Source organism: Pseudorasbora parva, chromosome 14, assembly GCF_024679245.1.
Source record: "Pseudorasbora parva isolate DD20220531a chromosome 14, ASM2467924v1, whole genome shotgun sequence".
Taxonomy (NCBI): Eukaryota; Metazoa; Chordata; class Actinopteri; order Cypriniformes; family Gobionidae; genus Pseudorasbora; species Pseudorasbora parva.
In genome coordinates this window covers 11,961,252-11,989,154 of record NC_090185.1, presented here as the reverse complement: position 1 = coordinate 11,989,154, position 27,903 = coordinate 11,961,252, and the positions used below count along the sequence as shown (strand labels likewise).

The following is a 27,903-nucleotide window of genomic DNA, read 5'->3' as shown; positions in this document are numbered from 1 at the left end:
TATTCGTGAGCGAACATTTTGTTCTTTTGTGATGGTATAACTAAAATCTTCTCAAAAATCCTCAACAGTCAACACTTTTTTTTTTTTTCAAAGGTGCCACCCCCATGACAGGTCCATGTCACTCGTTTTGTGCGCGCGGTTTGTGACTAAACGAAGACACGACAGGAACGCCACGTCGATCACCTCAGCTCGGAACGGGTTGGTTATGATCTTGGATTCTACAACAACATGACGAAGCTGATATTGCTCTTTTATTTCGCATTTTTTTTTGGACGGTAAGTCACCGGTTCTTCATTCTTTCGGTTTCACATTTTGTTAAATGTCGCATAGGCTACAACAGATTCAGAAACATAAGAATTTCACCGTCGCTGTAATGTTGATGAATCGGAACGGGGAAGGACAAATCAAAGATTAGCCTATAAGAAATGATAAATCAGTGGGGATTTTTCTGTTTTGCACTGATCTGGGTTGGGGGCTTTTGGCGTCCGAACCCTACAAAAACAATTATAGGTTATCAACATATGATAAATGATTTCATCTGAAATTTTCAAAGATATATTCAAAGATAGACTATATTCATGACTGAATGTGCATTAATTAATTCATGGCCTACACACTACTGTATTGTTTACACTACTTCTGTTTTATTACCTATAATTCCTCAAATGATAGTTTCGTTTTATTATGATGTGTAATTCTGTTGTATTCATTGTATTCAGTGTAGGCTGTAGTAATAGTGGGTTGTAGTCTACTATTAAGATATCTAAATCCTAAGGAATATAATTATCTCCACTGCAGTAAAACCCTTATACGCAAAGAATTATTTTTTCCTTATACGAATGATCAATATAGCCTATTAAATTATATAACGGTAAATTTTAAAATATACAGAATAATATATTATGTTAATATAGCCTATCACAATATATTTAATAATGTAAGGAATTGCCGATTTTCCTATATTGAAAAATATGACACTATATTTACTAATATATCATAATATATGTAGCTAGTTTTATATTCAGTAATAATACACACATAATATAGATCAATATGGGATCAGATATGGTACTGCATGTGTAATATATTGCAAATATATTTACGTAAATATGTTTAATAATTTAAATTGTTTACTGTTTTAATATAGTTAGCTATCAAAAGCACAAGCGCACTTACACATAGCAAGAGTCTATCACTGTGCTGAAAAAAAGCACAACCATCGCTTTTTTAATAAAGTTATTAAAGTATTAATGGTGTTCGGCCAATTGTCAACCTAGGCTCTTCATTCGGCACAATGTAACCCCAATAACTCACACATGTCAGAAAACATTTTCAATTTCAAAAAAATAGACCATGAAACACCAACAGATCATTAATATTGAGGAAAACACATGAAATAACACTTAATTTGAACATTTACTCTCCTTTAACAGTCAGACGCAAAGCACGCTGGGAACTAGAAGTCTGCTGAAACCACTGATTGTAACGTATTCTGTGAAAGTGTGTATATATGTGTGTACATATATCGCACATATATGTTCCCATATAATGAAAAACGTATTTATGTATGTACACAATAAAGGATAAAATGTTATGAATATAACATGTAATGCTATTTTTGTCTTCATTGCTAAATATTTTATGTGTCAATATATAGCCATACATATATACTATGATGTTTGCGGATGACATTGTGATCTGTATTGAGAGCAGGGAGTAGGTGGAGGTTTGCTCTGGAGAGAAGAGGAATGAAGGTCAGTCGCAGCAAAATACATGTGTGTGAATGAGAAAAAAACAAGTGGAACAGTGAGGTTACAGGGAGAAGAGGTAAAGAAGGTGCAGGATTTTAAGTACTTAGGGTCAACAGTCCAGAGCAATGGGGAGTGTGGAAAAGAGGTGAAGAAGCATGTGTGCAGGCAGGTTGGAATGGGGGGAGAAAAGTGTCAGGTCTGTTGTGTGATAAAAGTGTACCAGCAAGAATGAAAGGAAAGGTGTACAGGACAGTAGTGAGACCAGCGATGTTGTATGGTTTGGAGACAGTTGCACTGAAGAAAAGACAGGAGGAAGAGCTAGAGGTAGCAGAGCTGAAGATGTTGAGGTTCTCTTTGGGAGTGACGAGGATGGATTGGATCAGGAATGAGTGCATCAGAGGGGCAGCACATGTGAGATGTTTTGGAGACAAAGTTAGAGAGGCCAGGTTGAGATGGTTTGGACATGTTCAGAGGAGGGAGAGTGAATACATCGGTAAAAGCAGGGCCGTACCCACCATTGAGGTCCCCGAGGTCCGGACCTCGGTAATTCTCAGAGGTGGGCATAATAGAAGTTGCAAAATAATAGCCTATTAAGGCGGCGTGTACAAACATGTGTTCTAGCCTCGCCCGGCGTATGTTTTCAATTGTTTCCAATGGATGCGCCGCACTTTTCAATAGCGCCAACAGCTGGCAGGTTTTGTCCATTTTTACACGTTGAGGGTCCGCAGTTCAACTTTGGGTGAACATCAATGTCCAATCACAGTGGAGGAGAGGCGGGACAAATGCCACAACCACCAACCGGCGCTTCGAACAACAACTGATGTTTGACATCACAACACCGCTTAATAATCAGGGATGCAAACTAATAACGTTTTCTTTACCTGGTTTTCTTGGAAGCCTTCAGTAAATTTACATTTACAACTTTGTTTTTACCGATACAGACGAAAATGAAAAGAATGCTTCAAACAAAGCTCAGCTTTGAAAAGAGAAAAGATACAGGGCAAGAGAAGGAGACTGGGGGAAAAATAAAGAGAGAAGATGATGGCGATGAGACCGAAAGAGCAGGTAGCCCACTGTGCTCAGAATAGAAAAAGCATTCGCCTGCAATATATTCCTAATTGCTACACATAATGTGATTTTTGTCTGTGAAATCCAGGATAAAGTCTCATAATCTAATATTGAGATTAGGAGCATCAAATTTTGATTTCACTCATTGGTTATATTTTCACATTGATTTCTATCTTTGACATGAGCTTACTCATTCAACATTAAATATATCAAGGTTATATGTTCAAATAATGTTCTTTACATAATGTAAATCACAAAAATTTACTTTAGCTAGGTTTTCAAAGACGGAGTCACACATATGTCGTCTTTGGCTCAATTCAACAACAAAACAGATTTTCTGATTTTCTAATTTGGAGTCTAATTTTGTTGCAACATTTAACCAGATTCTCATTTATAAAAATCTGTTGTCTTCTTAAAATAATGTATACTGCACACTGACATGGTTTTAAAGCTACAGTTAGCTGATTCTTTGATTTTCTTATGTCTTAAAATTCATATTTGGACCTCGGTATTTAGAAAATCCTGGGTACGGCCCTGGGTAAAGGGATGCTGAGGTTAGAGCTGCCAGACAGGAGGTCAAGAGGAAGACCAAAGAGGAGGTTTTTGGATGTAGTGAAGGAGGACATGAAGGTAGTCGGTCTGAGAGAAGAGGATACAGAGGATAGAAATAGATGGAGGCAGATGATTCGCTGTGGCGACCCCTGAAGGGAACAGCCGAAAGAAGAAGAAGAAGATATAGGCATACATGGTCAATATATATCACAGTATAATTTAAGCACTAGTTTCCCATATATGGAAATGTATTATGTAATACTATGTAATATATTCCCATATATTTTAGTTCCGTAAAGGTACACCGTTAAAAATACAGGTTCTTTATTGGCATCGATGGTATCATGAAGAACCAACTCTCACAGAACCTTCCCATTTCACAAAAGATTCTTTAGATTATATTAAAATGTTAATTTACACTACCAGTAGCATGATTCTTTTAAGAACTGTCCACTGAAAGTTGTCATGAAACCTTTATTTTTAAGAGTGTACTGTTTATACTGATATAGAAAACGTTCAGCTATTTGTTTGACTCTCAGGTGTGTTTGGGGAGACAATAAAAGTGTCAGTGAAGGAGGGAGATTCCATCATTCTACAGTCTAATGTCACGGAAATACAGAGAATATTTCTGTTGATGTGGATGTATGGATCTCAAAACTCAATTATCGCTAAAATCGACGGGACAGCTCAGACAGTCTACTTATATGACGTTGACGATGGGAGATTCGAGGACAGACTGCAGTTGGACAATCAGACTGGATCTCTGAAAATCAGTGACATCAGAACCAAACACTCTGGAGATTATCATCTAAAGATCATCAGCACTGAGACCTTAGTCAGTACATTCAGTGTTACTGTCCACGGTGAGTAGCTCAGATAGATATAATGATCATACAGGCCGTGTATTTTCCTTTTAAAAAACACACTACATCACAAAACTGTTCCTGTTTGTTTTCCAGATGTGATTTTTGCAGGGTTAGAAAACACGAGAGAAGGAGATTCTGTGACTCTACACACTGGTGTTACTGATTCTCAGAAACATGATCTAATACGGTGGACATTTGGACCTGCGAATCCAGACACTCTTATGGCTGAATTGAACATAAAGATTCATCAGATCACATATAGACCTGATGAGACATACACAGAGAGACTGCATCTGGATTATCAGACGGGCTCTCTCACCATCAGAGACCTCAGAACCGCAGACGCTGGTGTTTATCAACTACAGATCTCCAACAGTAAAGAGACCTTATACAAGAGATTCAATGTTTTTGTTGGTAAGGAGGCCTAGCTCATGTTAAATAAGTATTTCCTTCGTACTCAATTCACACATGCAATTTATTTACTCTGGTGACTTTCTCTCTTCAGCCATTCCAGATCCGGGGTTGTCCGCTGGTTATATTGTGCTGATTATTATTTTTGTCCTGCTGTGTGTGGCTGTTGCTCTGGGTTTGATTTACTGGATGTTCAGATACTCTAAACGGAAAGGTAAGTGTTATCTGCAGCTAATATAGAGGGTATGCATTGACATCACTTTCCTGCCAGAACAGCCGGACTGAGTGGCAAAAGAGCCTTCTGTGTGACTGGATTTAAAAGGGGAAACTGTGAAAAAATTATCGATTATCAGAAAACTAATGGTGGAACGCGATAGTGTTCCTTACAACTTACCAAAGATCCAGTGACCCATGGATATTGAAATGCAGCCAGGATTGTTTTTTTTTTTGTTTCCTGACATTTATATGACGTCACGTTCATACCCTCTATACCGAAAGGACCTACATTGGAGTTTAAAAGTGTATTTCATTTGCATAACTATGATTTCTATTAAACAACTACACAAATGAGCCAAAACATTATGAGCACCTGCCTATATGCTGCTGGTCATGTACATACTGCCAAAACAGCACAGAGGCCCTTGTAGGTGTACTGTGGTCTCTGGCATTAAGATGTTAGCAGCAGATCCTTCAAGTCCTGTGGGTTGCGAGACAGAGTTGCTGTGGATATAAGGCTGCATTCAGACTGTCAGTCCAAATCTGATTGAAATCGGATCAGATTGATTTTTTTTTTGTCTCCGCTGGTTTTATAGTGCTGTTTTTTGTGTTTTTTGTTGTCCTGCTGTGTGTGTGTGTGCAAGATCTTATTTTGAAGCTACTGTTTGAGAAAAACTAACTAGCAAATGTTGAACATATTAATCCTGATGTTGACAGCTAGCAGTTCAGCAGAAGAGGTGAAGAAAAAGAAGGGGACTTTCCAGTCTGCAAAAACGGTAACCCCCACCTGCATGATAACGCCCATTTGTTTCCGCAGTTGGATGACATTGTCCATATGGGATAGCCTTCGTTGCCCTGATTGGCGCCCAACACCCTGTCGCCGGTTTGTGGTTTGTACCTCTTAGGATCACTGTTGGAAAATTCGCACCACTGCTGACCAGGAGCAACACCGAAACCTTGCTGTTTCAGAGATAATAATTGCCATAACCATTTGATCCTTGTCAAAGTCAGATCTTTATTCCTGCTCATTTCTCCTGCAAATTATTGTTTGCTTACCATCTAATCTACCAAGACCTTAATAGGAGAAGATCAACTTCACCTGTGATTGGTCATAATGTTTTGGCTCATCAGTGTAGCTTTAAAGAATTGTACAGTAGATCTTAACCCTTTATGGTACAGAGTTTCCATATGGCAAGAATTTATTTAGACACATTTCCTTGTTATTCTTGTTATTTAGCTCACTTTGTTTTGGAGCAGAGCTGTTATTTCTGACTTTTTCATTTAAATTTTTTTTTTTGACTGAACAATGAAACATCTATTAAAACATTTTATATCTTGGTGTTGAGACAGAAAAGAAAAATAAGGTGTCAGTGACAGAGGGAAGTTCTGTCACGCTGAAAACTGGTGCGACTGAAATCCAGAGAGATGATGGACTACTCTGGACGTTTGGTCAAGACATGGTCATCGCTCAAATAGCCAAAATGGCCGGCAACATTTCGTACACCGACGATGAACGGTTCAGAGACAAACTGCAGCTGGACAAGCAGACCGGAGATCTGACCATCAGCGACATCAGGATCCGAGTCTCTGGAGATTATCAGATGCGGATCGCTGGCAGCAAAGCCACCAAAATGAAGAGATTCAAGGTCATTGTACGAGGTGCGTGGCTCAAATACTTAAAATATCCTACTGCCTTTTCTGTAAATGTGTTAATTTATTGATTTTAAACTTCACTGCACTCTAAAGTGGCGTTTGAGTTCATCTGCACATATCAACATGTTTTGTTTCTGTTTCTTTATGCTATGAAGTGGACACACTGAAATTCACTGAAGGAGAGACTGTCCATCTTCAGACCGGTATTACTGAAATACAGAAAGATGATCTGATATTGTGGAAGTTTGAACCTAAAAACGTCATCATAGCCAAAGTTGATGGGCAAACCAAAGAGACCAGCTTCTACAACGTTGATGACGAGGGATTAAGAGACAGACTGGAGCTGGACGATCGAACTGGAGACCTCACCATCACAAACACCAAAAGCACCGACTCTGGAGTTTACGAAGTACAGATCAAGAGCGGCAATAAAGTTTCGTACAAGACATTCAACATTCTTGTTTGGCGTAAGTAGCTCAAGATAATCAAAATATTGATAATCTGGTTCACATGCACATTCACATGTTTCTCCTGTTTCTTTCGCCGTCAGTGAATACGTTGAAATGTACAGTTGGAGATTCTGTCATTCTACAAACTGGTGTTACGGGACTGAAGACTGGTGAACGGATACTGTGGAAGTTTAGCGATAAAGACACTTTCATAGCTGAACTCAACGGAGCCACCAATGAGATCTTATTCTATGAAGGTCCTGATGGCAGATTCAGAGACCGAGTGCAGTTAAACAAGCAAACTGGAGATCTGACCATCAGGAACATCAGCAGAGCACATTCAGACGTTTATACACTACAAATCACCAGCGGCAAAAAGGTCACATGCAAGAGATTCATGGTTATTGCCCACGGTGAGTAACGCACTCTTATTTAGCACTGTTTTTCACTGTTAAGCAATGAGGATTTAGCCAACATCAGAGGTTTTAACACAGAAAACAGGTGGAATGAATTCAGTCAGCAATCTTGTGAAAAGAAAAAAATGTTAGCAGAAATGTCACGAACATTCTCATACCTTGGGCAAACGTTCTGGCAAGTTCTCTCAAAGTTATATAAAATGATAACCAGAAAAATGTATAATGTTCTTTCAGAGTTATCTCGTTTTTTTTAATTATACATAATTCATGGGATTTAAAAAAGTTTTAAAAGAAGTAAAAGTTTTCCACAGAAAAACACTGATAGAGTACATATACATAAAGTAAAAATACTTCACTACTGTCTGTCTCTGGAATTGTTAGATATAAGTATGCAATTGTGAGGAAAAAGTATTTAAATTATAAATATATATATATTTAGAGGTGGAAACGAGCTCCCATGAAACACAATGCATTAAGAGCTGGGGGTGAAAACTTTTAAACAGGATGATTTTTTATTTTTTTATTAAGCATTGCCCTTCAAAAGCTAACTAATGTTTAAAATAATACCCTGAGGAAAACCAAGCCAGCTCCCTTTGTGTTAAATCCCGTATTAGTATTCTAAAGTATTTGCATCAAGTTACAAAACTTGTGAATCTATCAAAATACATTACAAATTACTTTTTAAATTATGTATTTTGTAATCTGTAGTGAAATACATTTTAAAAGTAACCTTTCCTATCCTGCTTGTTTGAGAATATTCTGAAAACGTAACAAAAGTAACATTCCCTCCAGAGTTTAAAATGGAAAGTTCCTTTAACATTTCCATAGCCACAAAGAAAACATTTTTAACACTGGACATTCAAGTTTCTATAACTTAATGGGAACAAAGCAAAACATCCCTAAAACATATTTTTGTTATCGCATATGAATATGCATTTTTGTACGTATTCAGGATGACCACAGCACAGTCTAGAAACACTAGTTTTGACTGTTTTGGTTTGCATAAATAGTTCAACACAATGTCATTCCTGTATAAGTTACTTTATGTGGAAAAAAATAAATATATCAAAATACTGAAAATAATGGCTCTCTTGTCCTCTGAGACATTTCGATGCTCCTGAAGTAGTGATATCACCTGTTATGCTTTTATCTTTCATGTGTTGCTGGAACAAAATAAAGAGAAGACTGTGTCAGCAACGGAGGGAGATTCGGTCATGCTAGACAACGATACTGAAATACAAAAGGATGATCTTATACTGTGGCTGTTCGGACCCGAAGACAGACTCATAGCTAAAGGAGAAAGAAAGAAAAAAAATGTCTACACATATGATGGAGCTGAAGGGAAATTCAGGAACGTACTGAAACTGGATAATCAAAAGGGATCTCTGATACTAACAGACAGCACAACTGAACATACGGGAGTTTATAAACTACTGATCATCAGCACTCGAGAGACTAAATACAAGAGATTTAAAGTTACAATCCATGGTGAGTAACATAGTGAACACATTGCAGGAAATTCAAATGCATTTAAGTCATTCTATTTTAAAGCTGTATGTAACTCTTTTATAGTGTTATCATGCTTTATCCTTTATCAGCTTTATACAAACCCGATTCCAAAAAGGTTGGGACACTGTACAAATTGTGAATAAAAAAGGAATGCAATAATTCACAAATCTCATAAACTTTTGTTTTATTAGCAATAGAATATAGATAACATAAGATGTTGAAAGTGAAACATTTTGAAATGTCATGCCAAATATTCGCTCATTTCGAATTTCATGAGAGCTACAAATTACAAAAATACCAATTGCAAATACCAATTTGCAACTTATTAGGTCAATTGGCAACATGATTGGGTATAAAAAGAGCCCCTCAGAATGGCAGTCTCTCAGAAGTCAAGATGGGCAGAAGATCACCAATTCCCCCTAATGCTATGGCGCAAAAATAGTGAAGTAATATAAGAAAGGAGTTTCTCAGAGAAAAATTTCAAAGAGTTTGAAGTTATCATCATCTACAGTGCATATCATCCAAAGATTCAGAGAATCTGGAACAATCTCTGTAAGGGTCAAGGTCGGAAAACCATACTAGATGCCGTGATCTTTGGGCCCTTAGAGGGCACTGCATCACATACAGGATTGCTACTGTAATCTAAATCACAACATGGGCTCAGGAATACTTCCAGAAAATGGTGAACACAATCCACCGTACCATTCGCAATTGCCGGCTAAAACTATAGGTCAAAAAGAAGCCCTATCTAAACATGATCCAGAAGCGCAGGCGTTTTCTCTGGGCCAAGGCTCATTTAAAATGGACCGTGGCAAAGTGGAAAACTGCTCTGTGGTCAGACGAATCAAAATTTGGAGTTCTTTTTGGAAAACTGGGACGCCATGTCATCCGGACTAAAGAGGACAAGGACAAACCAAGTTGTTATCAGCGCTCAGTTCAGAAGCCTGCATCTCTGATGGTATGGGGTTGCATGAGTGCCTGTGGCATGGGCAGCTTACACATCTGGAAAGGCACCATCAATGCTGAAAGTTATATCCAAGTTCTAGAACAACATATGCTCCCATCCAGACATCTTCTTCAGGGAGGACCTTGCCTTTTCCAACATGACAATGCCAGACCACATACTGCATCAATTACAAAATCACAGCTGAGCAGAAGAAGGATCCGGGGACTGAAATGGCCAGCCTGCAGTCCAGATCTTTCACCAATAGAAAACATTTGGTCGATCATAAAGAGGAAGATGCGACAAAGAAGACCTAAGACATATGATCAACTAGAAGCCTGTATTAGACAAGAAGGGGACAACACTCCTATTCCTAAACTTAAGAAACTTCTCAGTTCCCAGATGTGTGCAGACTGTTATAAAAAGAAGAGCGGATGCCACACAGTGGTAAACATGGCTGTGGTGTGACAAGCAACAGGGCGGGGGACCGCGAGAGCGGGCCGGTGATGAGGGTTAATGAGTGCCAGCTGCATGACACACCGGTCTCGTCTCGCGGCCATGTGACGGGAACATAAAAGGAGGAGCAAGGGCTGCGGAAGACGAGAGAGGACCAGGCCTGGAGTTTATGTTAAGTTTTGGTTTACGTGTAATTATGTGTTAGTGGGCAGTCGTCCGTGAGGGGCTGCCCACGTTTTATTTTGTGGGTAAACAACTTTTATTCAAAATAAATAAACAAAACGAAAGTAAACCGCGGGCAGCCCCTCACGGACGACTGCCCGCGGTTTACTTTCGTTTTGTTTATTTATTTTGAATAAAAGTTATTGAACGTTCGCCGGTTCCCGCCTTCTTCCTCTCCTGGGTTTTGGCACCAGTGTAACGAAGTTCGTAGATTGGAAGGAAGGAGGCGGGAACCGGCGAACGTTCAACAACTTTTATTCAAAATAAATAAACAAAACGAAAGTAAACCGGGGGACAGAGACCTCTGGGACAGAGACCTCGCTGCCGTGCCCCTGGGTTGAGGTGGGGTGGCTGCCGTCCGAGAGGGAGCGGAAGAGTCGCCGCGCTTGCCGTGAGCCGGAGCCTGCTGCCGTTCACCTGATAGGGGAGGAGCAGGGAGCGCGGGGCTCGCTGCCGGGTCCCTCAGAAGGAGGAGTCACCGCCGGCCACCAGGGGGCGGAGAAGGATCGAGCTGTCCACCAAGCGTTTTTTCCCTCTCTCCCCTCTCTCGTTCCCTAGCTCCTCGTGCTCCCATCTACATTTCTCTTGCCTCTCTGTCCTTACCCCCAGGTGCCACGGCCGCCGTGATCCGGGGGGTAGTAGAGCGCAGTCTCTGGAGTGCCCCCCGGCCTGCGAGGGGCGATGGGGGTATGTGGTGTGACAAGCAGCGGGGCGGGGGACCGCGAGAGCGGGCCAGTGATGAGGGTAAATAAATGTGCTAGCTGCATGACACACCGGTCTCGTCTCGCGGCCATGTGACGGGAGCATAAAAGGAGGAGCAAGGGCTGCGGAAGACGAGAGAGGCCTGGAGTTTATGTTAAGTTTTGGTTTACGTGTGATTATGTGTTAGTGGGCAGTCGTCCGTGAGAGGCTGCCCGCGTTTTATTTTGTGGGTATTTGCGGGCAGTCGTCCGTGAGGGGCTGCACGTGGTTTTACTTTCGTTTTGTTTATTTATTTTGAATAAAAGTTGTTGAACGTTCGGCGGTTCCCGCCTCCTTCCTTCCCATCTACGAACTTCGTTACAATGGCCCTGTCCCAACTTTTTTGAGATGGGTTGATGCCATGAAATTTAAAATGAACTTATTTTTCCCTAAAATTATACAGTTTCTCAGTTTAAACATTTGTCATCTATGTTGTATTCTGGATAAAATATTGACATTTGAAACTTACACATCATTGCATTCTGTTTTATTCACAATTTGTACAGTGTCCCAACTTTTTTGGAATCAGGTTTGTACACTATATTGCCAAAGGTATTGTGACACCCCTTCTAGCGTTCCCATCTCTTCCGTGGCCACAGGTGCATACAATCAAGCACCTAGGCATGCAGACGAGTCTACAAACATTTGTGAATAAAATGGGTCACTCTCAGGAGCTCAGAAATTCAAGTGTGGTACCGTGATAGGTTGCCACCTGTGTAAGTCCACTACTATTCCATGTTCGACTGTTAGTGGTATTATAACAAAGTGGAAGCAATTGGGGACAACAGCAACACAGTCATTAAGTGGTAGGCCACATAAAATCACAGAGCAGGGTCAGCACATGCTGAGGCGCACAGTGTGCAGAAGTTACCAATTATCTGCAGAGTCAATAGTTACTTATCTCCAAATTTCATGTGGCTTTCAGATTAGCTCAAGAACAGTGTGTAGAGAGCTTCATTGAATGGGTTTCCCAGGCCGAGCAGCTGCATCTAAGCCTCACATCACCCAGCGCAATGCAAAGCGTGGGATGCAGTGGTGTAAAGCACACCGCCACTGGACTCTAGAGCAGTGGAAACGTGTGCTCTGGGGAGTGACCAATCACACTTTTCTTTCTGGCAATACGATGGATGAGTCTGGGTTTGGTGGTTGCCAGGAAAATGGTACTTGCCTGACTGCAATTGTCCCAAGTGTAAAGTTTGGTGGAGGGGGATTATGGTGTGGGGTTGTTTTTCAGGAGTTGAGCTTGGCCCCTTAGTTCCAGTGAAATGAACTCTTAATGCTTCAGCATACCAAGACATTTTGGACAATTTCATGCTCCCAACTTTGTGGGAACAGTTTGGGGTTCTGTTTGGGGGAACAATTTTGGTCCTATTCCAACATGACTATGCACCAGTGTACAAAGCAAGGTCTATAAAGACATGGATGAGTGAGTTTGGTGGGGAGGAACTTGACTGGCTTGCACCTCAACCCGATAGAACACCTAAAGTTCATGTGCATGTAAAGACAGACCTCCCAAAACTTTTGGCAATATAGTAGAGACGGCTATAAGTAAGCATTTCAAGGCATAATTTTCACACAATTTTCATACAAATAAGTTTTGCATGACCCTTCGCAACAATAACTGATGACATGACATTGGGGACGGGATTATATTGGGTTTATTCAAAAAGATTTTTTAAAACTTTGTTTTTTCGTTGGTGGCGTGGCTTTACTTATAAACTTCAGCTTCAATATATATATATATATATATATATATATATATATATATATATTAGGGCCGAGACTTTAACGTGTTAATTAAGATTAATTAACTACGGGACTTTAACGCGTTAATTAATTACGTTAAAATTTTTAACTTTTAAATTTTTAACGTTTAAGTTAAACGTTTTTTTTTTTTTTTGCACCGCGGAACGTTTTTCAATGAATGAGTTTCGACGGACCGATTATACTGGAACACCAACTAGCGCTCCGGAGTCACGACAACAACAAACCAGTGTGAACATGAACGAAGAAGCTGATGAGACTCCTTTGCTTGGCCCCCGTGGATGGGATTTTTTTTTTTTTAAACGAAAGGATGGAAGCGTCGACAAGAGCATGGTTGTGTGCAAGCTATACAACAGGGGTGTCCAAAATCGGTCCTGGAGGGCCACTGTCCTGCAGAGTTTAGCTCCAGCTTGCCTCAACACACTGCTAAAGTTTCTAGTATGCCTAATAAGACCTTAATTAGCTGGTACAGGTGTGTTTAATTGGGGTTAGAGCTAAACTCCGGAGGACAGTGGCCCTCCAGCAGCAGGATTGGACACCCCTGCTATACAACAAGGAATTTGCGTATCACCGCAGCACATCGAGCCTCAAATATCACAAATATGCTTTTGCTACACTTAATGGCAAACATTGCACTGGTCTGCTGGACTGAAATATATAAACAATATTTTGTTGATTAAGCTTATGTATTCAGTCATTATTCAATGGTATGCTAAAAATCCATGTGAAAAATTACTTCTCATTGTTCCAGGTCAAATATTTATATGCAAATAAAATGCGATTAATTTTGATTAATTAATTACAAAGCCTCTAATTAATTAGATTTATTTTTTTAATCGAGTCCCGGCCCTAATATATATATATATATATATATATATATATATATATATATATATATATATATATATATATATATATATATATATATATATATATATATTCCAATTTAAAAATATAGAATTTTAATTTTGAAGTCCATTTCCAAATAACATTTGAAGGTTATTAATTCTAATTCTGCATACTAAAGTCATTTATTTTTTATGTGGTTTCTTTAGTTTTGACAACACTAGGTATTTTGAGTGTGTTTGATTAGAAATGCTTGATATTTAGTGATCGTTGTTATCACATTGACACAATATAGCTCAGACATCAACCTTTTTTACAAATGTTTTTCTTCTTTTCTTACAGAGAGAGAACGAAATACAGACAGTGGAGATGGGCAGGAGGGGATAGCACTAGTGCAAATGTAACTGAATTTTTTTACATTACCTTGCACATTTTGTATGGCTTACACAATTACTGAAAATGTATTATTGAATATTATTTTTTACTTTGGTGCTTGTAAACTAAACCAAGGCTGCGTTCGAAACCTGGAAAATGCTTCCTTCAAGTCATCAAGGCATGTCCGAATCTAATGTTAGCTTTACTTCCTGTCACCTGAGATGATCGAGTTTTGAAGGCAGTATGAATGTATCCTCCATTGCCTTTGGTATCCCACAATCCTGTGCTTTCCATTCATTGACAGTTGAATTCAGAAAAAAGATGCCGTCCGAAAGTTGCGGTTTCTGTGTAAATGTACGCTTTTGGTTTACTTATGGTTATGCAAAGACATTTAACTTTGCAGATAACTAGAATTGTAAGTCAGAATGTAAACTAGGCAACAGATGGTAAGAACCAAATGCCACCGCTCATACTGTTTTCTTCTTTTTAATTATTAGAATTAGACATTAAGAGAATACATTTTTATGCAAGTACTTTTACTTTTAATACTTAAAGTACATTTAAAATCAGGTACTTTTTACTTAAGTAGGGTTGCCGTTGTAGTACTTCTACTTTTACTAAAGTAAATATATTTCTGGTTACTTGTACTTTTACTTAAGTACTGAGATTCAGTACTTCCTCCACCACTGCTTACAAGCCATTGTCTGAAAAGGTGAGTCAGCTGTCTAGGTTTTCGGACGCAGCCCAAATGTGTGTATACAGTCTTGTCGCTTGTGTACAAATTGACCTAAAGTGCTGCTGAAATATATTTCTAATCAAGATTTTTTTTTACAAGAAATGGCTCATTTTAATCCCACCAGCTTTTGTGATAATGTTTCAGTGAAAAACTAAACTTTCAAAAAGTATTCTAATATTCACAGCTTGGTAAGTGAGTCACCCATTGAGTCAGTTTTTGCAAAGACATAAGTGTTGTCACCTTGTCATATGAGCTTCACCTGTGACTAAAAATGGATCAATTAGGTCTCAAGTGTGTATGAAAAGAACCCCAGTACACTAGACCTTCACATCAACTGCAACTAGACCTCTGCAAACATGCCTAAGATTCACCCTGAGACTAAAGTTTTGATTATCAAGAGGCTGAAGACCAGATCCACTGCTGATGTGGCAGGCACCTTCAATGTGTCTCAGCGTCAAGTACAGAGGATAAAAAAAAAGATTTGAAGAGACTGGAGACGTTTTTGACTAGCCCAGGTCAGGCCGACCAAGACAACTGCTCAACAGGACCGTTTGTTGGCTCGAAAATCTAAGGCCAGCCTATTTTCCACTGCAGCAGAGCTCCACGAGACCTGGTCACCTGAAGTCCCTGTGTCAACCAGAACAGTTTGTCGGATTCTGTCTCGAAATGGCCTCCATGGTCGAATCAGTGCCCAGAAGCCAGCACTAAACAAAAGACAATTGTGGCATTTGCCAAGGCCCACAGCCTGCTAAAAGGATGGACACTGGAAAAGTGGCAGAAGGTGGATTTTTCAGATGAATCTTCTGTTGAATTACACCACAGTCGCCGCAAATATTGCAGGAGACCTACTGGTGCCTGAATGGATCTGAGATTCACCCAGAAAACAGTGAAGTTTGGTGGCGGAAAAATCATGGTCTGGGGTTACATCCAGTATGGGGGTGTGCGAGAGATCTGCAGGGTGGAAGGCAACATCAATAGTCTAAAATACCAAGAAATCTTAGCTACCTCTTATATTCCCAACCATAAAAGAGGCCAAATTCTGCAGCAGGACGGTGCTCCATCGCATACTTCCATCTCCACATCAAAGTTCCTCAAGGCGAAGAAGATCAAGATGCTCCAGGATTGGCCAGCCCAGTCACCAGACATGAACATCATTGAGCATATGTGGGGTAGGATGAAAGAGGACACATGGAAGACGAAAACAAAGAATATTGATGAACTCTGGGAGGCATGCAAGACATACAAGATATTACATTTGGATCTCACAGCACCACAACTTAATTTGCTGACATATTTTTGTATTTGCAGTAAATTTGTTCAATTTCTGTATAGGTGACAAAACTTTTGTCTTGCCAAAATTTGACCTTTCTGTCTTGATTAAATGATATTTTTTTTTTCTGTGAAAATTATTTATTTCAGTGCATTAAACATCATTTGGGAGGGTTTTAGCTTTTCATATGAGCTATTTCTAACACCAATGAATTAAAAGTCAGGTTAATATCAGGTATTTCTAGAAAATAGATAAGCGACAAGACTTTTGTCAGGGACTGTATATTTTATAGTATAAACCTGATGTAAGTACTGTATTACAATGATTTACTGTGTGACTGTAACTGTTACTGTGTGATTTGTGTTAGACCGCTCTACATTTCATATTGCCTGAAGTCTGATTAGCCTCTTGTCTATTAGACAATTATTTATTAATATACCATTAATTGGTAAAATTATAAATATGAATATTAAATGTTGTGCTAATGAATCTACTTGGAGTTTTATTGCCTTATTTTAATGTTCTTTCTTTTTGTTTTCCTCAACTTTTATTGGGTTTCTTGGATTAATTGGTTTTGATGGTTGTATTTAATTTGCAAGTAATTTGGATAAAATTATCTGCTTAATACATTTTCATATAAGATATAGATATAATGTTAAATATTGTACATGGTCCTTTTTATACATAAAGTAAAGAATAAAAGCTTCGGACACCAGACTGAATATGAACAGATACAGAAACTCAACCACATTGTGTAAACCACAATCTGATGAAATCTGTTCTGGTGTCTTAGTTCACCTTAAAGTCCCAGTGAACCGGAAGTAGCGAGTAAGTTCCCTTTCGAGAGAGGTTCCTCGTATTACGTATGGGAAAAACTCCTTTTCTCGAGAATGTGAAGCAAAACTTTTAATAAAGGTATCTATGTAAAGCGCAGTGAGCTGCACGGCCATAGCCCAGCGCGAGGAGCGCTCTGATTGGCCGGGCCGCGGCAACTGCAGGAACCTGTGGTGAGGCGGCTGAGAGGAACGAACCAATGGGGGGCGTTCCAGAAGCCCGCCGAAAAAGGTGCTTATATTTGCATACAGGAGGCTATATAAGACCCTAATTCGCCATAGGTGTCAGATTTTATCTCCTTCAGCGATACCTTCGCTGGTCTCCGGAAGAAGCACCGCCGTTGAAAAGGCACCAGCGGAACCTGCAGCTGAGGACGACGGACTCCCTCTCCGCCTTCTCTGCCGTTCCAGCTACGCCATCCGGCGTTATATATCCTTTAAACTGTGTCTATGTTGAGTGTTATATGTGTTTGTGTGTGTGTTGCCGCTGCAACGCCACTTCTAGAGCTTACAGGCTTGTTCTACTCGAGGACTCTCTCGTTCCGCCGCGTCGTTAAGCGCCGCGGAAAGACGGAGCTCTTCTCACTCTCCCTCTGCTCTCGTCCCGTCGCGCTGAATAGCGCCGCGGAAAGAGAGAATGTTAGAGGACATGAGCACACACAAGCCGAAGCTCTCTTCACTCTGCCGCCGCCGCGGCTCTTCTTCCGCCGCTGCCACAGAGTTGTTCTCACTCTTCTCTCATTCCGTCGCGCTACAGCCGCGGACAGAGAATACTAGAGTGAATAGGCGAACTCGAGCCTAAGCTCTCGTCACTATACCGTCGCGCTGAGGAGGCGCCGCGGACAGAGAGTTTTTCCTCACTCTTCCTCTTCTCTAGTTCAGTCGCGATATCGCCGCGGACAGAGAATACTAGAGTGAATAAACTAACTCGAGCCGAAGCTCTCGCCGTGCTGAAGAAGCGCCGCGGACAGACGGAGTTTTTCCTCGCTCTTCCTCTTCTCTAGTTCAGTCGCGATATCGCCGCGGACAGAGAATACTAGAGTGAATAAACTAACTCGAGCCGAAGCTCTCGCCGTGCTAGAAGCGCCGCGGACAGACGGAGTTTTTCCTTGCTCTTCCTCTTCTCTAGTTCAGTCGCGATATCGCCGCGGACAGAGAATACTAGAGTGAATAAACTAACTCGAGCCGAAGCTCTCGCCGTGCTGAAGAAGCGCCGCGGACAGACGGAGTTTTTTCCTCGCTCTTCCTCTTCTCTAGTTCAGTCGCGATATTGCCGCGGACAGAGAATACTAGAGTGAATAAACTAACTCGAGCCGAAGCTCTCGCCGTGCTAGAAGCGCCGCGGACAGACGGAGTTTTTCCTCGCTCTTCCTCTTCTCTAGTTCAGTCGCGATATCGCCGCGGACAGAGAATACTAGAGTGAATAAACTAACTCGAGCCGAAGCTCTCGCCGTGCTAGAAGCGCCGCGGACAGACAGAGTTTTTCCTCGCTCTTCCTCTTCTCTAGTTCAGTCGCGATATCGCCGCGGACAGAGAATACTAGAGTGAATAAACTAACTCGAGCCGAAGCTCTCGCCGTGCTAGAAGCGCCGCGGACAGAGTTTTTCCTCACGCTTCCAATTCTCGTTCTGTCGCTCTATCGCCGCGGACAGAGAATACTAGAGTGAATAAACAAACTCGAGCCGAAGCTCTCGCCGTGCTAGAAGCGCCGCGGACAGAGTTTTAACTCACGCTTCCAATTCTCGTTCTGTCGCTCTATCGCCGCGGACAGAGAATACTAGAGTGAATAAACTAACTCGAGCCGAAGCTCTCGCCGTGCTAGAAGCGCCGCGGACAGAGTTTTTCCTCACGCTTCCAATTCTCGTTCTGTCGTTCTGTCGCTCTATCGCCGCGGACAGAGAATACTAGAGTGAATAAACAAACTCGAGCCGAAGCTCTCGCCGTGCTAGAAGCGCCGCGGACAGAGTTTTAACTCACGCTTCCAATTCTCTCGTTCTGTCGCTCTATCGCCGCGGACAGAGAATACTAGAGTGAATAAACAAACTCGAGCCGAAGCTCTCGCCGTGCTCATTCTACCGCCGCCGTGCTGAAGCGCTGCGGACAGAGAATACTAGAGTAAGTTAGACGAGCGAGCTCGGGCTGTTGGGTATGTCAAGAACAATGTCGCTGCAGCGCGCGCTTACTGCCAAGGAAGTTGTAATGGCTGCCTTGTCATGATAGCGCGCGCCCCTTCCACAGCGCGTTGCTGACTAGAGCGCGGCTTACGTCATAGCACATGCTCACTGTCAGAGCATAAGGGCGTCGGAAAATGGCTGCCAAGCTAAGCCCTTTTTTCACTCTATCACTTCCAGTCCCCTTTATTCAGGCGGCTGGAAAGGTTTTTACACTGTAGACAAAGTGTCCACTACACAGTGTGCACCCCTACATAAGCACTGTTAATTCAGCCTCACAAAATCACAAATAAATCCCGCCGCGGCCGGATTACACCATATAAAGTCAACTAGCCTTATTGCAGTCAACTAGCCTGTGGTCAAACACGCTTGTCTGCATGTGTGCTTTCAGTCTAGACTGCCTCACATACCACCCGCACTTCCTTACATTCTCCCAGTTCCCTTAAGTTAAGTGACTGGAGATGAAATATTGCAGTCAACTAGCCTGTGTTAAACACGCTCGTCTGCACACTAATGCTGTGTGCGTTTACCCCTGTGGATTTGCTCACTGGTTTGCACCGTGGGTATTCTACGTAGGTTGTGCGCCACTGCACATTGTTTACACTACACACAAAAGAGCTTTCTATGTAGGAAATGTGCCCACTTTACAGTCTGCACTCCTGCACCCAAGCACTTTTCACAAAGTTCACTCTCGCACACACAATATAAATGTGAGGCGCGCGCCCACTGCAAAGCCTGCACCGCCAAAACTAACACTATCCCCACAGTGTTACAAGCAGTGTTACAGCACAAGCAACCCGGCTAACAGGCCCCTATTACTAAGCGGCCAGCCCCCGAATCTAATTCAACCCCTGGCTTTACAAGCCCAGGCCTGGCAGGCCATTCCTGGTATATAATATTGGGTGTTGAACATATAAAACGAGGTTCTCGCTACAGTTTTGCTCGCAGACCCCGCGATTCAAGCCGTGGTCGAGCCCTTTGTAAGAAGCAGTGTCAGTCACGTGCTTCTCGCTGAGGCATTGAGACTGTTAAAGGAGAGAGCGGCGGAAACAGTACACCCGACGCTAGCGAGTCAGGTTTTTACTGTCGCTAATTCCTCATGCCGAAAATGGGTGGCGGTCTCAGGCCCATTTTCCAGGCATCTGAACAAAGCACTTATGACACGCTCGTTTCAAGGTGCTGACGGTGAAACAAATCCTCGCGCACATTCGCCCCGGGGATTGGGTTTTCTCAATAGATCTGAAAAACGCATACTTCACGTAACGATAACCCCCCACCCCCACTACAGGCCATTCTTGAGATTCGCCTTCGAGGGGCAGGCTTATCAGTACAGTCATTGTCATAGACTCAAGACTCAACGAGCGTCTTACGGCATAAGAACCACCACGTCTTGATAATGTACATAAAATCGCTAGGGCAGCCGAGATCAGACTCTCTTCACTGCATGGCTAAGCATCTCCTTTTATGGGCAGAGCACAATCTGAGCTCCCTAAGGGCAGCTTACATGCCAGGTATTCTGAATCAGGGTCCGGACATGTTATCCAGAGGACCCATGTCCCCAGGGGGATGGTCCCTTTACCCGCAAACGAGTCAGCTCGCACAGCACACGCTGCCCAATATATTTTTTTCTGCAAACGCAGGGATGCCCTGGCCCATGTTGGCCCAGACTCCCTCTATATGTTCCCTCCGATCGCGGTCCAGCTGCAAGCCTGTGCTTTTTAATAGCCCCACTTTGGAAGAACCGCACATGGTTCTCCAAACTGTTTCAGCTGTCAGACACAGCCCCATGGCCTATTCTGCCAATGAAAGGGAAGGTCTGGCATCCCAATCCCGAGCTGTGGGCCCTCCACGTATGGCCCATCAACGGTATCCGGGAACCTCTCTGACAAGTTATGAACACTATTTCGGAAGCTAGAGCCCCTGCTATCTGGCAGCTCTGCTTTGAAGTGGTCAGTGGTTTTCTAACCAATGTGCTATGCGAAACATCGACGCACACTCATGCGAACTGGCGGAACTGCTCGCTTTCTCCAAGAGCTAATGGATGCGGGTCGTCCCCCCTCCATACTCGGGGTGTGTGTCTCCGCCATAGCAGCTAGCCACGCTCCGATCGCGGCACATTCACTAGGGAAAAGTGATCTTATTGTGTGTTTTCTTAAAGGGGCCAGGAGATTCAGCCCGCCTTGCCCCTACCTCGGTCCCTATTTGGGACCTCGCCATGGTTTTGGAGGCCGTGAAGGGTTCCCCCTCCTAACCACTTCAGACCACGAGCTTGAAGCACATATCACTCAAAACCGTTTTTCTGCTGGCTGTGGCCTCGGTTAACCGAGTGGGTGGCTTACCTGCACTCTCCGTGAGCCCTTCCTGTCTTGAGTTTGGGTCCAGCAACTTCAAGGTTGTGCTCAAACCGAGGCATGGTTTTATGCTGAAAGTGCTATCAACCCCTTCAGTATGCAGGTCTTTTCACTGCTTAACCCGCGTCTCAGAGAGAATAAGACGCAAACCTATTCTGCCCAGTCAGAGCATTGAGATTGTATCTAGAGCGCTCCGCCCCCTTCAGGCAGTCGGATCAGCTCTTCATTGCTTCGGTGGCCGCACTAAAGTTTGTGCTGTCATGAAACAGTCTCTCACACTGGATAGTGGATGCAGTCCCACTAGCATATAGGTCTAGGACCTAACCTGTCCTACAGGCATTTAAGCCCACTCCTCTAGAGGCATGGCCTCATCTTGGGCTTGGTCGTGTGACATTTCTTTGGAAGATATCTGTGCGGCGGCAGGCTGGGCCTCTCCGTCCACTTTTATCAGATTCTACAAGTTGGAGGTTCCAGCTCTACAAGCAGGGCTTCTCTCCATCTAGGCTCTATCTTGACCCTGGCAAACAGATTGCCTTACGTTTTGGCCTGTACACATTAGTCCTTAAGCACTATTCATTCATCATAAGATCCGACTATGTCCGATCAGCTGTTCAAACGAACCGACTCTTCCGGTTCTTCATTCCCCTTATAAGCCGCCTCTGTCGGTCTATCGGGGGTTTATTAACATGTGCTTTGGGTATACTGGGTCAGTCAGCACACACGGCGCTTTACATTGTGTTCCCATACGTAATACGAGGAACCTCTCTCGAAAGGGAACGTACTCGGTTACTTTCGTAACCTCAGTTCCCTGAGAGAGAGGAATGAGTATTACGTTCCGTGCCGTGTTTATGCTTCTCAGGTATCGCTTCAGTCGATCTTAAAACCTGACACCTATGGCGAATTAGGGTCTTATATAGCCTCCTGTATGCAAATATAAGCACCTTTTTCGGCGGGCTTCTGGAACGCCCCCCATTGGTTCGTTCCTCTCAGCCGCCTCACCATAGGTTCCTGCAGTTGCCGCGGCCCGGCCAATCAGAGCGCTCCTCGCGCTGGGCTATGGCCGTGCAGCTCACTGCGCTTTACATAGATACCTTTATTTTAAAAAGTTTTGCTTCACATTCTCGAGAAAAGGAGTTTTTCCCATACGTAATACTCGTTCCTCTCTCTCAGGGAACCGAGGTTACGAAAGTAACCGAGTACGTTTTCTTCAGTGCTGTGACGTATTTCCAAGTGAAAGGGAATATTGAACAGAGGGCAGGGTTTGACTCAGTGTTGGGTAAGTTACTCTAAAAAAGTAATTAATTACTAGTTACTAATCACATCTTCAATAGTGTAATTAGATTACTGTACAAATGACTCTCTCCAAAAGTATTTAATTACTTTTTACTGATTACTTTTAATTACTTTCTAAATCAACCCTCGAGTTAAGCAATTCAAGGTTAGACATGAAACGACTTTAATTCATTCAAATACATAATATAAAACTACAAAAAATTACTCTTATGAACTGACCAAAGTATTACAAATGTGAGAAGGATACATAAAAACATGCATTTTATGAACATGCAAGTTAGCATTTAAATGTTGATGTTAATTCCACTATTGAATTATGTATAATTATATTTAGTATTTAGTTCAATTACATCAGAAGTAACTATAATTAAATTACAGAAAAAATAAGAGTAATTCCTTACTTTACTTTTTCATGGAAAAGTAATTAAATTACAGTAACTAATTACTTAGTAACTAGTTACACCCAACACTGGTTTGACTTCAAGTTCAAGTTCAAGAGTTTTATTTGTCAAATACACAGTTATACAGAATACAACCGGCAGTGAAATGTAAACAGGTCCGCTCCATGGACAGCAAATAACAATTAACCAAAAAAAAAGCACATTAAATTATAAAATAGGAATAGGATAAAATAGGAATAGGATAAGGTGCTATATATATACATATGTAGAATTATGAATAAATTAAGTAAAATAAATAAGAGATGTGGAATAAAATAAGTGAGATAAAGTAAACTGGAGACTATAAAAATAAATACGTGGATAACAGAAGTGCAGGAGTGTAATGTGCAAACAGCATTATAATGAGTAGTTACATGGAACACAAGAATAAAGTGCAGTGCAATCTCATTATGTGAGTTTGTTAGTACTGAAGTGAGGTGAAGTCACATGTTGTTAAGTGACAGCGTTCAGGAGTCTGATGGCCTGTGGGAAGAAACTCCTCCTGAGTCTCTCAGTTTTGGCCATCAGGCTACCGAAGCGCTTACCAGAAGGCAGCCGGGTGAAGTGGGGGTTGGCCAGGTGATTAATGTCCTTGATGATTTTTGTAGCTCTGCCTCTGCATCGTTTGATGTAGATGTCCTGCAGAGACGGGAGAGCTGACCCTGAGATGCGCTCGGACAAGCGCACCACTCTTTGCAGGGCTTTGCAGTCGTGACTGGTGCTGTTACCATACCATGCTGTGATGCTGTCAGTAAACTTTCTATCGCCCCTGAATAAAAAGTTTTCAGGATAGCTGGTGAGACCCGGAATTTCCTCAGCTGGCGCAGGTGGTACAGTCTTTGCCTGGCCTTTTTCACCTGAGACTGGATATGTGCATTCCAGGTCAGGTCCTCGGAGATGTTCACACCCAGGTATTTGAAGCTGCTCACTCTCTCTACTGGTGTCCCGCTGATCATGAGAGGGGAATATGACCGTTGCTGTCTCTTCCTGAAGTCCACAATCAGTTCTTTGGTCTTGTTCACATTCAGAAGGAGACAGTTGTCTTGGCACCATGTCAGTTGCTCCACCTCGTCCAAGTATGCGGTCTCATTGTTGTTGGAAATGAGGCCCAGGACAACAGTATCATCCACAAACTTGATGACAGAGGTGGAGCTGTGTGTGGACAAATAATCATGCGTGTAGAGAGAGTAGAGCAGGGGACTGAGGACACAGCCCTGTGGAGCTCCCACACTCACGGTGGTGATGGAGGTGGAGGTGAACTGTCCTACTCTCACCACCTGAGGTCTGCCAGTGAGGAAATCTTCAATCCAGTGACAGAGAGAAGAGTTCAGTCCGAGATCCAGGAGTTTGTTAGTTAGCTTAATGGGAACTATGGTGTTAAAGGCTGAACTATAGTCAATAAATAGCAGTCTTACATAGTTCCCATTCTTGCTGTCGATGTGTGTGAGGGAGGAGTGGAGGACGTGAGAGATGGCTTCTTCAGTCGATCTATTGGGACGATAGGCGAACTGAAGAGGGTCCAAGGTGTCAGGGATGGAGGAGCAGATGTTGTTTTTGACGAGTCTCTCAAAGACCTTCATGACTAAAGACGTGAGAGCCATTGGGCGATAGTCATTTAGGCAAGAGGGTTTACTGTTCTTAGGGACAGGGATGATGGTGGATTTTTTGAATGAGGTTGGGACCACAGATGTAGCAAGGGACTCATTGAAGATGTAAAGCTAAGCAAATGCTCCACTCTTCTGTAGAGCAATTGTGTTGCTTTAGCTTCTTTCAGTGTACATCTCTAGACTGGTTTATACTCTAGACACAAGTTACTTTCTTTTTTACTTTACCAAACAAACAAAACAAAAAGTTTGTCAACTCTGTTACGGGCAAATTAGGGAATGTGTAGAAATAACATTTGAAAGAAACAGGATTGATGATTTTAAACTTTTTAGCCAAAAACTCACGGCACTGAAATCACAATAAAAAAAGACTTCAAACAACCTACTGTGTGATCAGTGAGAAAGTATGTTCTTCTTTTGATATTGTGGTTTTTACAAAATGACTCATTAGATTAAAATATTTCCTCAGAGAGAGCACACACACACACACACACCCTTCAGTGTTTCAGATCTCATCAGTGAGGGAAAGGGACATCATTTCCTGTGTCTTAGAGTTGTTGGAGATCATTCCAGCAAGGCAAAGAATGGTACGGAAACAGAATTGACGCAAGATTTATGGACAGACATTTTTATAAGATAAAAGTTATTTTTAAACTATTTAATGTTGTAGAATTAAGAAAAGTATTTAGGGCTTTTATGAATAAAATTCATGAATATTATCAAAATAAAAGTAAAATAAAGTATTTGGTTTACACAATGATACATTATAGAAAAAAATGACTAATTCGACAAAAATAAATCCAGATTTTCAGTTATATAAGACACTTTTTACAGAAAATATTATTGTTGTGGCCTGTCTCATCTTGTGATCCAAGACAATGAGTAAATCATTACAAATATAACAATAGTATTATAGATAAGAGTAATATAGAATTGCCCACATATATTTGCGTATATTATTTATGTATTTGTTTACTTTGTGACGGTAGGTTGTGTATTACTTTTGTCTAGTAATGTTAGGTTCGACACCAAAGCTCGATCTGTGTCAAGAACACATTTCACACTGAAGCTCTGCATCAGTTTCTGGATTCATTCTTGCCAAGAGCTTGTGATTTATGATGGCTCCGTTCACCTGAGAATCGTCGTGACTTCATCACCATCTTAAAGGGAACAGAGCAGCTGCTGGTGCTACTATTATTTGATGAGTTTTGTGATGTAGCCTAAACACTAACATAATTCATTTGGTTGTAGAATTTGGTTGTCACTCCTGTTTATCACAAAAGCTTGTGTGTACTTTAAAGCGCTCAAAAGAGGAGCGACAGTTGTATTTAAAAGGGATAGTTGACCCCGCCCCATCGTCATCACTGTCATACCTGAATGTTTTTGGCAGAGTCGTCTGATGTCCAGATGTTGAGAATGATTTCTGATGGGATTGTTGAGCACACAGCTGTAGGTGTTGTTATCCTGATATTCCACCTCCAGATGTAAAGAGACACTGCTGCTGAGATCAGACACACTGATGCTGGACCATAAACTGTTTCCTTTGAACCAGGAGAGAGTCACATGACTCACATTCAACACTGAACACAGCAGTGAACATGATGATGAAGATGATGAAGGATGTTGTGCGCAGTATCTGCTGATGACAGGAATGGGCAGAAGAGCTAAACAACACAAGAAAATAGAGAGCCCAAAACAACGTCAGAACAGTAGAAGGCTTCATTGTTTCCCAGTGATTTATAAACCCAGAAATATAAGAAAAAGCAAATGAAATCGCACTTCTGAGCAATAAAGTCGCAGTTTTGAGGTATAATTTTATTATTGTTAGAAGTAAAGTTGCAAATGTGAAATATAAAGTTGTAAAGTCAGTTTTTGGGGGGAGAAAAAGGTTAGAATATTTGGATTGTCTGGCTATATCGCCAGACTAAGCTCGATCTTTTAAGATTGAACATTGATGGGGAGTCTGCTCTGTATTTTCTACTGCACGAGGCGTGATCAACGGGCATAGTTCAAATGAATCTAAACGCAATTGGATAGTCCTTCAACCAATCAGACATCAAGAGGTGTGATCAATGGGCAGAGTTCAAATGACTCTATACAAAATTGGATAGTCCTTCAACCAAATGATCCCTAACTTCTCTATCCATGTTAAACCACTCGATGACCAATAGTGTGCCAGGTAGATAAGCCGGTTTGTGATTGGTCCCGGTAAAATGGTAAAAGAAGCAAGATAGAAATATGTACAGGTTTCCAGCCTGAGCTGAGACGAAATCAAATCTCCGGCAGATTGGGCTGGGTTTACAGTCTAGAGACTTCCCATAATTGAACCACAATTTGTCTGAACAGAGAAGTGATTCAAATCAAAATGATTTTTATTTTCCTCACAAAAACTCTTTGAGTTGTCTTTCATCACCTGAAGCTTTCCTTCTGTGCTGAGAATAAAAAAAGAGAAAAGCCGGACCAAAAAGAAAAGCAACCAACCAAAAATAGTTCAGATTGTATTACATTTAGGAATGTATATTGAACTATACCACAATAACAGACCAAATCAAATCTTTTCCATAGATGAGGTAGGGGAGCCCTTAAAAGATGGTGAAGGAAAAAAATATGAAATGGAAGGAAAAATATCAGTATCTTTTGTGTTCCCTCTTAAAACGTTTGCATTCCCCAGACAAATTTTGCATTTGTTCGCAAAACCTTTGCTTCCCCTTTTAAAATGTTTGCGTTCTCCAACTTCTCCAAGAGAAACTCTGTGTTCTCTCAGAAAACTGTTGCCTTCCATCTCAAAACATTCCCGTTCCACAGAGAAACTTTGCTATCGCTCACGAAAACCTTTGCGTTCCCTCTCAAAACTTTTGCTTTTTATCAGGGAAACTTTGCATTTGCTTTGCAAAACCTTTTATGTTCCATCCAGAAACTTGCGTTCACTCGCAAAGTACTCAAAATGTTTGCGAATGAACGCAAAAG

General features: G+C 41.6%; 1 protein-coding gene across 1 annotated transcript; it reads left to right on the top strand.

The window, feature by feature from the left end:
- Nucleotides 1-162: 162 nt before the first annotated feature.
- Nucleotides 163-16,733, top strand: LOC137040103 (uncharacterized). Its single transcript, XM_067415514.1, has 9 exons — nucleotides 163-198; nucleotides 3,911-4,234; nucleotides 4,331-4,651; nucleotides 4,743-4,862; nucleotides 6,215-6,523; nucleotides 6,673-6,984; nucleotides 7,068-7,379; nucleotides 8,562-8,870; nucleotides 14,206-16,733. The coding sequence occupies exons 2-9, from the start codon at nucleotides 4,006-4,008 to the stop codon at nucleotides 14,265-14,267; spliced, it is 1,974 nt and encodes a 657-aa protein (XP_067271615.1). The 5' UTR covers nucleotides 163-198; nucleotides 3,911-4,005; the 3' UTR covers nucleotides 14,268-16,733.
- The last annotated feature ends 11,170 nt before the right edge of the window (nucleotides 16,734-27,903 follow it).

Bases quoted from the DNA above. Each gene is read 5' to 3' on its own strand.
- LOC137040103 (XM_067415514.1), top strand. From the start codon at position 4,006: ATGTGGATGTATGGATCTCAAAACTCAATTATCGCTAAAATCGACGGG. The intron at 4,235-4,330 runs GTGAGTAGCTCA...TTTGTTTTCCAG, and splicing joins ATTCAGTGTTACTGTCCACG to ATGTGATTTTTGCAGGGTTA. The intron at 7,380-8,561 runs GTGAGTAACGCA...AACAAAATAAAG, and splicing joins ATTCATGGTTATTGCCCACG to AGAAGACTGTGTCAGCAACG.